The sequence below is a fragment of the Berghia stephanieae genome, chromosome 3 (genome assembly GCF_034508935.2).
Source record: "Berghia stephanieae isolate SIO BIC M18660-M18661 chromosome 3, UCSD_Bste_1.3, whole genome shotgun sequence".
In the NCBI taxonomy this organism is placed as follows: domain Eukaryota; kingdom Metazoa; phylum Mollusca; class Gastropoda; order Nudibranchia; family Aeolidiidae; genus Berghia; species Berghia stephanieae.
Genome location: NC_088362.1, coordinates 71,048,698 through 71,058,697, shown reverse-complemented (window position 1 = coordinate 71,058,697; position 10,000 = coordinate 71,048,698). Strand labels below are relative to the sequence as shown.

At 36.4% G+C, this 10,000-nt stretch overlaps 2 protein-coding genes across 4 annotated transcripts in view; both read left to right on the top strand.

Annotated features, from left to right (window-relative positions):
- Positions 1-5,304, top strand: part of LOC144968366 (ciliary microtubule associated protein 1A-like) — a 20,111-nt gene extending 14,807 nt beyond the window's left edge. For both annotated transcript variants that reach the window (XM_078906645.1, XM_078906646.1), the window contains exons 3-6: positions 460-691; positions 1,435-1,559; positions 2,131-2,271; positions 2,794-5,304. In XM_078906645.1, the coding sequence (XP_078762771.1) occupies positions 460-691; positions 1,435-1,559; positions 2,131-2,271; positions 2,794-2,886 (591 nt within the window). In that variant the 3' untranslated portion in view covers positions 2,887-5,304. The remainder of the gene's footprint in view (positions 1-459; positions 692-1,434; positions 1,560-2,130; positions 2,272-2,793) is intronic.
- Positions 5,305-9,554: 4,250 nt separating this feature from the next.
- Positions 9,555-10,000, top strand: part of LOC144968365 (ciliary microtubule associated protein 1A-like) — a 15,625-nt gene continuing 15,179 nt past the window's right edge. Inside the window, exon 1 of one of the 2 annotated variants that reach the window (XR_013644572.1) lies at positions 9,555-9,860. The gene's annotated coding sequence lies outside the window, so the exon portion shown is untranslated. The remainder of the gene's footprint in view (positions 9,861-10,000) is intronic. The other variant, XM_078906644.1, reaches the window with a different exon arrangement.

Genomic DNA, 10,000 nt, shown 5'->3' with positions numbered 1-10,000 from the left:
CATCATCATCATTATCATCATCATTATCGTCGTCGTCGTCATTGTCTTCATCATCATCATCCTTATCATCATCACCATCATCATCATCATAATATTCATCATCATCATCATCATCATCATCGTCGTCGTCGTCGTCGATGTCATCATCATCATCCTCATCATCGCCATCATCATCATAAACAACGACAGTCTTGCCTCGTCTAGTCAATAAATAGACCAGGGATAGAGGCTATCCAACTCATTTTGTCCTTTTGAAAGAGTAGAAAGTAGAAAGCAGTTATTGTTACTGTCCCTTTAATGTTATATAATATGGTAATATTTCCGACGAGAAGAGTTTTTAGGCCTTAATGTATCACTCTTTAAAAAACATAGCTAAGAAGAATGTTTTTTTAAATCAAATTTTCAACCACCCCCCCCCCCTCCTCTTTTTTTATTTTTTTTATCTTGCTTAATATCTAGGATGACTGCAGTCCCGGCCCCTGCCATTTACCCCAACACAAATACTACCGGGACGGACCCGACGGCACACCCCACTACTCTTTATACTCTCGTAACGCCGACCTCACTGCCTTCAAGACTCCGGGCCCCGGGGCTTACAACAACGAGGTGAGCGGACCCCAAATCTGTTTCAGTCCCCCCAAGTACAGCTTTGGTTCTCGTCATAGGAGTCGACGGACAGATAATGTGCCCGGTAAGTATACCCCCCCCCCTCTCTCTCTCTCTCTCTCTCTCTCTCTCTCTCTCTCTCTCTCTCTGAGTATCGATCTCTGTCTCTCTGAGCGTCTCTCTCCCTCTTTCTTTCTGTGTTCCCCCCCCCCTCTCTCTCTCTCTCTCTCTCTCTCTCATACACACACACACACTCTCTCTCTCTCTGTGTGTGTGTGTGTGTGTGTGTGTGTGTGTTTGTCTGTTTCTCTCTCTGTCTCTCAGACGTGCTACCGATGATATTTCGGTCTGAGGTTCATTTTACGTGTATTTTTTTCTTGCTTTGTCTGACACTGTTTGAAACACACTTTTTTTATATCTCTATCTTTTTTTTTTTTTTTTTGGTTTGTATTGCTTCTTTTTATCCCAGAGCGGAACACGCTGCCCGGATTTCTGTTTAAGACAACTTTGTTCAGTAAGAATAGATTGCCAACTCTCTCTCTCACTCTCTCTCTCACTATCTCTCTCTCTCACTCACTCTCTCTCTATCTATCTATCTATCTATCTATCGATCTCCCTCTTTCTGTTTCTCTCCTTCACACAATTCCTTGTACTCACCCCCCCCCCTCCCCCCCCCCCCCCCCCCCCCCCCGCTCCACTCATCAGCGTCCAACGCATCGACGCTACCCGGAGGTTTCTGTAAGACAACTCAATCCAGCAACAACAAAAAAGTTCACAGTTCTCTTTGCCTATTTATTTTACTCTCTTCTTTGTTTTCCATCTCTCCAGCCCCTAATGTGTACACACTGCCTGGAGTTATTGGTAAAACAACGCAGTCCGGCAAGAAACAAGCCCCCAACTACAGTTTAGTTGGCAGAAGGAATATTGGACATTTTGCTGAGGACCTCGCCAAGGTAAAAGCCTTTTTAAAAAAGCCTATACACGATAGCTCGAGATAACTTATCCTGACACTTTATACCTTGCCGCAGCCATCATCATCATCATGATGCTGTCTATGCTTTAACCAAATGAAATATTGCCTTCGTGGACAATAACGTTATTATCATCACCATCATCGTCATCATCATCATCAACAAACTATCATCACAAAATCACCTTCACTACTTCTTCTTCTTCTTCTTCTTCTTCTTCTTCTTCTTCTTCTTCTTCTTCTTCTTCTTCTTCTTCTTCTTCTTCTTCTTCTTCTCTTCTTCTTCTTCCTCTTCTCCCGCATTTTACAGGGTTGCTATAATGAATGCCACATCTACATGCATCTCCGTTCATAGCATCATCTTCCATTTCGATATAATACAAAATTGACGTTTTGGGTCTACACATGATTTAACAAACGGAAAGATCTTATCAAACCCCAAATTGTTGAAAAATTGGAAGAGCTTATCAAACCCATCATTGTTGTGAATCTTATACATGTATGCACTCAATCAACCTTCTTCTAACCATCTTTCATCTCATCTCCTTACCCAGTCCCCTGGTCCTGGTGCCTACTCGGTGCCCAGATCCGCCATTTTCAAGAACGCTGCCCCAGAGTTCAGCATGACAGGTCGTAACACGTTGCCAGGAGACAACACAAGAAAACCGGGACCAGGAGCACACAGCCCCGAAGATGTGAGTAGAAACACACATAATCAATAGAGTGTTTGGACATTATACATTTTATTTCTAGTTTCATTTTGTTTGTTTGTTTGTTTGTTTGTTTATTTATTTATTAATTCCAACAACCATTCCAATTCGCTAACGTCCAATATCAGATTCCATATCAAATATGTCCTTTTTCTGTGAACCATATAAATAATAACTTTAATAAAGTGCATTTCTACGGATTCACCAAGCTCGTTGCGCCTCCAGCAGGTCATGTTTGATCAAGTATCCATTTCATATAGTAGAAGTCGCCTGTTAGGCTCCTTTAGTATGACCATTTTAAAGCATTCCATCACAGCGTATAGCTTTTACTTATTCACATCTGAGCTGAGTGGGGAAACGAGTCATTGAAGCATAATTCGCCTCGCTGCACCGTTCTTGGTGATGACGATAAGATGTCATGCCAGCCAGGTTAAGACTTAAATCGAACTCTACCCGTAGATGGTCAATCGCACCTTCATTCATGTATTAATTTCTTTCCCATTTCAGGTGGTTGTCAGCAAAAAGAGGCCTCCCAAGTTCTCGTTTGGTATTCGTCATTCTCAATACACAGCACCCTTGATTGTTGCTGCAGACGACTAAAAACTTGGATTTGTTTTTTAACTCCTTTCAAAGAATTCAATAGCATTAAAACGTTGTGGAGATTATCTACAATTTTTTTTTTCTAAAAGAAAAAGAAAGGAAAATAAGACATATAGAATAATTTCTTTTAAGCTTCGACCGAAGAATTATGAGAATAGATTTTTAGTAAATAAAAATTGTAAAAAGTTTCACAGCCTGTTATGTAAGTTATACGAAGTTTGAAAACACTAATTTTTTTGGCACACTTGTGTTTATAGATTCGTGCATTGGTAAACTAAGGGGAAAAGAAGCCAGTTATGAAATGAGGCTATTGAAAATCAGTAAAGTTTTCGATAATATTATGATGTGTGATAATAGTGCACGGCAAAGGCCTATGCAGAACAGATTTTATATTAACACATAACGCAACAAAGTCTAATTTATTTTATCATTACTTATAATATGATCTGAACGACGCAAAGCATTGTATTTTCTATCTGAGACATTAGTCTCAACTTACACACTGGATAGCATTGTCATCTATATTATTATTGTTTTATTTCTTTCAGCATTATAATGTAAACTTCGGGTGTATCCATGTTTTGATTTGTCATGGTTGTTGAGCATGAATTTGATTTCTGTTTATTTTCACTTAATCATTCATCTGTATTTACAATAATTATAACATTTTTTTCGTTACCTATATCATGTTAATGATAAGAACACTATGTATGAGATACAGCAAACAGGGATTTTAATTATATTATTTAACAGCAGTTATAGCTGGAGTTTTATTACGGAAAATATTTTAATGTAAAATATGTACATTGCCAGATTATTATATAATAACCATTTTATCTGTGGATGTTATTAATAAAAAGATGTGAGAAAATATTAGAAAGAATTTCATATATTTGAAAAAACTAGCATTAAACTTGAATGTCGTATTAAAATTATGTTTTCGGTGTTTTGGACTTAGTCATAGAACTGAATTAGTCATTGCAAGCTGTGATATAAAAATCGTTTGCAGCCACAAACACATTGTTATGTTACGAATATTACTGCTGAACTTGAAGGGTACGAACATAGCTGACAATCACAGCGAATTGAATCAGTATTCACTTATATCTTATTTATTTCCTACGAGTTATAATAATTGCAACATCAACAGTATTCGATTATTCTGTTTTACGAATGATAAATACATACGCAAATTTCTGCATTTTATTTTGTTATTTTTTTTTTCGTTGAAGAGATGAAAGTAATTTGCATATTAAGATATCAACTTGTATGCACTTGCAATTTATCATGTTTAGTTTTTGCACGACGTATATTTTTTTTAAAAATCTGTCTCCGTTACGGTTTTTTACATTCTTGGTATATTTATGTAGATATTTTTGTCATCAACTTTTTACTTTTTTTCTCATCCTAGAGCTACTACTCATGTTTTCATTTATGTTAAAAAGAATTATAATGATTTGAGATTTTTCATCCATGAAATAGGTTCAAGATAAAAATATTTTGGTGTTTCGAAAGAATTTATAATACCTATTAATACCTATAACTTACCTATAGTCAGTTCTTACTTACTTTAATTTTTCTTTTGTTGCCAACGATTTCATTCCTCCCTCCGTGCTCCAAAGATTGGCAAAATCAGACTTTAGGCTGTTTCTTTTCGTATTGCCTCAAAGTTTGACCACAAAATACTCTAGAAATAACTTTAGCCATTTCATCGAATGAAGTTGGTCCACCGCTCTAAAAGTTATTTATTTAAATGATAAACTCTAATTTTAATTTGTAAAAAGTGCTCAACGTTCCTTTTCCAACCAAGTATTCTTCAAATCTGTGATACCATAAACAACGTCTTTAATTTATCAGGAACCTTTTAAAACATCCATCCTTCGGAGAAACATAGAAGCAATTACTCCAGACTATACACGCAACAGTTCAATTACGGCTTTAGTTTGTTTTGTTTTTTGTTGTTGTTGGATCTTTTTCTATTTTTGAAATTCTACAAATGAAAATTTTTAAAAACTCATTTTTACAACAAAAATAAAAAATATATCCTGACTTTCTACCTATCAAAGTTCAACAAGAAGATATTTTGGTCTATCCTTTTTTATCACTCAACGACAATTTAAAGCGTATAATCACAAATTGATATATTTTATAGGATTGAAATTAATGTCTCAATTATTTCTTTGTAATTGTTGATAAAAGTCATTTGATTTGGGTAAAATCATTTTGTTTTTCATACATGAGATTTTTTTTTAATATTTCAAAAAAATCATCGTGCTTTCTCTAATGTATTCCCAGCGAATTGTACACGAACGTACTTCAAAAACATTCCATTTGTACAATACAATATTTTCTAACTCTGTAGTGTCTGTATGCAAGCTCTCATGTGGTTTGAAATAAAGTATTATGAATAAAAATTAATCATGGCTTTCAAAGCTTTGAATCTATTTTTGTTGTTGGTGAGGTTTTTTTTCTTCTCTTTTTTAGGGAGGGGGTGGGGGGATCAATTCAGTCCTTTCGGTGGGAGGTTGGCGGGTTTCTTGAAAAGAGCCTTTTCTTCTCATTTATGTGTTGTCTGTTTGCCTTGCTTTTGTCCACATTGGATTATGTGATGAATTCCTATTCCGTAAGAGAGGCAGTTGAATTTGAGGATCTTTGTTTTTTTTCTATTAGCGATATTTTACTGGGTGGGGTTCCTGACCTCCCATAGTGGGCAGGGAGGTACATACTGCGTCTTCTATCCCCTTATATCTGTTTTCCAACATGCTTTCTGTCTTTGTCTTGGAATGAGATTACTTGGTTTTGTCCTGGCCCTGGCCGGAGTCCTGGCTGGGAGGGAAACAGTCTAGGAAAAATCTTCCAAATTTTTTGGCCCAACAAAACATCAACTAAAGATCTTCTACAAATAACTGACACGACCCCCATTTCTGAAACAGTCAAATCAAGAAGATGGAGGTGGATTGGCCATTTTTGTTGGATGAAGGAGGGAGCGATTCCGATAACAACGCATAGATGGACACCGCAGAGTAATCGCAATAGGGAAATACCACTGGAAACTTGGAGAAGATCGGTAGAAAGAGAGATGACACCCTTTGGTTGGACCTGGGGTGAGGTCCGGAAGCAGATAGAAGTCACTAGCGTTCCTTACTGTCGACCTTATGTGTTTATAAAACACCAAAGAGGAGTAAGTAAGAAAGTAAGTAATGCGCACTGAGCATTGAATTCCGTGTAAAAGTTTTATTTATGTGTTCTGAGGGCAGATCAGGACTGAGGGCCTTTACACAAAAAGCATTACCCATGTCCCCACTACGACTGCTTCGGTCAAGAGAGTGAGTGATTAAGTGACCCCATCGTATCATCGCGTTATTATGTCATGGTAAACCAGAATCCGACAATTAAAATTTTAGTGAAAACCTTTAATATTATACAAAAAGCAATTTACCTATCTAGCTTTTAAAATGATATTTATTGTTCTCAACGACGCATTTCATTTCAAAAATAAAAGTTTTAATCTTGACATTATTTATTATTATTACACAAGTAAATTTCAAGTATCTGATTCATCTCTTACACGACACCACATTGAGACGATGGGTCACACACGTATGTGTGAGTGTATGTGTGTGTGTGTGTATGTGTGTGTGTGTGTGTGTGTGCGTGTGTGTGTGTGTTTCCAAAAAAAAGTGGTGATTTTCTTTCTAGAAAATACAGAAATTTACTTCCGTCTCTTAGCATGACCGGAAAAATAATAATTTGTGAAAAATACATGAACTGACCATCAGGTTGTCTACTGTTAGAGTCGAACTCGAAGATGATGTCTTCAGGTAAAAGTGAGCCACCAACGTGATTCAGGTAGAAGAATTCTATAGATTCATTGGAAATCAATGAAGGAGCAACGACAATGAAGAGAATAAATAAATAAATAAACAACAATGAAACTCAGTACTCGTTTTGAGTCCCAACCCCCCCCCCCCTCTCTCTCTCTCTCTCTCTCTATATTATAATATATATATATATATATATATATATATATATATATATATATATATATATATATACCATGTTCTCCCCCACTCTATTTCACCCCCTGTCTACCAATCTATCTATCTATCTATCTATCCATTCTTCTATATTTATTACAGGATGTTTATTTACTTATTATGAATTTTGAATTTTTCTTTTCGTGCAGATAGTATAGATAGAATGCTCTTGGCTAAGAAGTTCACAACATTGCCATCCGGAAGTATAACGGACCAACACACAAAACTGTGTGTAACCATGAACTTTTATAGTCTGGTTAATACAGTTTAGTGGGAATCACTCACAAACGCGGATGGCAAAATATAATAACAAAGGCTTGAGTGACGTCATCTTCATTCTATCTATAAGCAAGTATTTTTGATTCGGAGAATTTCACGGTCTCCGTTTCAGCACTTTAGCAAACCACTTTCATTTTCCAGCAAGTTAAATTAAATCCAGAGTGCACTTATAAATGACGCAAAATATTGTCCATTACAACAATGTTAAACTAGGCCCATATATGTACACTTCGATGAAATCTAAATCCCAACTGTAAAGAGGTAATATACCTAACCTTCGTTCGCTCAATATCTGACAATGACTAATAAAAAATGAAAAGAAAAACACGTCTCACTAGAAGGCATCGGCCACCAAAAGAAAGTGAACATTGCGCTGTATAGCCTAATGGGATTATTTGTGTCCTGGAGCAAAATACTAACAACAATTCTTTTTTTATATATTTAAAAAACCTCTCTTTTGTGGATCGTCGCCTTGCATTGTGACGTTCTTTTTAGTCAAGCGTAAGGGACCACTAGACCACACAGCAGCACAAACAGAATAGAATAAATGAATTGGGCGTCATTCGACTCTTTGTTTTTGTTTGTAGACCACCAGTTGGATGATATGCTCACTCGATTCTCTCGGCCACCCTGTAAACGTTTGAGGTACCACATAATTTTATGTGTTTGTTCGTTTCATCTGGCGGGCAGATGTTGTGAGTATTCTACTCAAACGCATAGCATCAATACATAGCCTTCGTAAATAGAACGATGTTGACGTCATTCAGGTCTTTGTTATTGTTTTTTGCCATCCAGGTTTATGAGTAATTCTCACTAAACTGTATTAAACAGACGATAGATGGAACGAAGTTGACGTCACTCGGGTCTTAGTTATTGTTTTTTGTCATCCATGTTGATGAGTAATTCTCACTCAACTGTATTAATTAGACTATAAACGTTCAAGGCTACAAACAATTTTGTGCGTTGGTCCGTTATATCTCCGGATGGCAATGTTGTGAGTTTCTTAGCCAATCGCACATCATCTATACCTGACACTGACAAATCAAATAACTCCAAAACGCAAGGCAACGACCACCAAAAAGAGAGCAGATCGTGAGTTGTATTCAATAATTTAACCAATGTGATTATATAAGTTTCCTTGAGAACTGCTAATAACAACTCACTAGGCGGTGCAACAACCAAAAGATGACGTCACAATACACGTCCTACTTTAGGCTATCATAATATGTTAACAAAGGCTTCGATCAATACCGCCAGGTTTGTGATTAGTTATCACTAAAATGTTTCTATTTTACACATAGTTTAGTGTGTTGGTTACGATTATTTCGGTGGGCAGAATTGGTGATTATTTTATGTACTTATCTATCTCAGTGTAAATTACTTCCTAAACCAAGAAAACAATTTCCAACAATTTTCTCGAACAAACGGAAGGAATAAAGAAATGTTTTAAGGCCATTAACACCTGAGATATTACAATGGTAAAAATGCTCTGTGTGTGTGTGTGTGTGTGTGTGTTTGTGTATGTGTGTGAGGGGGGGGGGTGTGGCATCTTAATCTGTACGACGGTGGTCACACACACGAAGCAGTTTTTGGTCACAAAAGTGTCTGGTCCAACCGGACATATCACCATTTTGAGATTATAAATCGCAATTACTCTCTCGACTATATCGACACTACCAACCAGGAAGTCTAACTCAAAACGGTATTGTCCTGCACTGATTTACTTTTCGTTCAGGCCCGTTCCTATTTATTTCTTGCTCCAAATACAGGTTCGATCTCCATTCGAGGCAGGATGATTTTTTGGGGATGATTTTTTTCTTGTATTTTTCTCTTTGCTTTGTCTGGTAAAGTTTCATACATACTTTTCCAGATCTATATCTCAAATCAACGCAAAGTATTGTCCATTACAATGATATTAAATCATATTGTGTGCGTCATCAGACCCGCTAATATATGCAAATTTGTTGGTCACATTTAATGGTGTCCAGAAGCAGCTAATTGTTGTAATGCTGATAAATTTATTTTGTCTAAAAATGTAAAAACTTTTATGTTCAGAGACGAAATTAAATATGCGACTTTAAAAAATAGCGAGGGAAAACACAACTTTATCCCATACTGTCCATGTTTCGTTTCAAAAGGAGACATGACTATGTAATAGATTAAATGTGATAAAAATTGAGAAATGTTTGGACTCTTAAAATTTATCTCCATTGTAAATATTTGCATACTTGTCCGGTTACAATAATATCCATGTTTAAATAGATATTCAGTAATCTTATCCTAAGTTGAATGGGCGAAAATTTATGTTTTTGATTTTTCTTCAATTAATCTTTTTAATTTTTTTGTCGTCAAGGAATACATAGAGCGGAACTTTTAGAAAGGATGGCAAGGTCGGGGTGAAACATCATCAATATATTTTAGGGTTCGGCTAAATGGGTTTTTTCCCTTTTTATATCATTGTAGAGGAATGATTAGTGAGAAAATGAAAGCGTAGGTAAATGAAATCGATATCGGTCCTTAGCCAGCCTGGATTAGAGGGTAGTAACTAGGATCAAGGGATTATCGCTTCGTCGATAGAAACGCAAACTTCCTTTGCAGAGTCCACCATTGCTATTCAGTTGTTGAGAGCAGGGACAACTTTTCCCCTCGCAGTAAGAGGTGAGTTCGTTTTGGATATTGTTTGTGTTAAAGTAGGTATAAAATGGTTAGAATATGAGAGAGAGCATCTCTCCCCATCTCTCCTTTCCCATATCCCCCCGATATTCTTCGTGTTTTGTGAAATTTGTGAGTTTTTAATG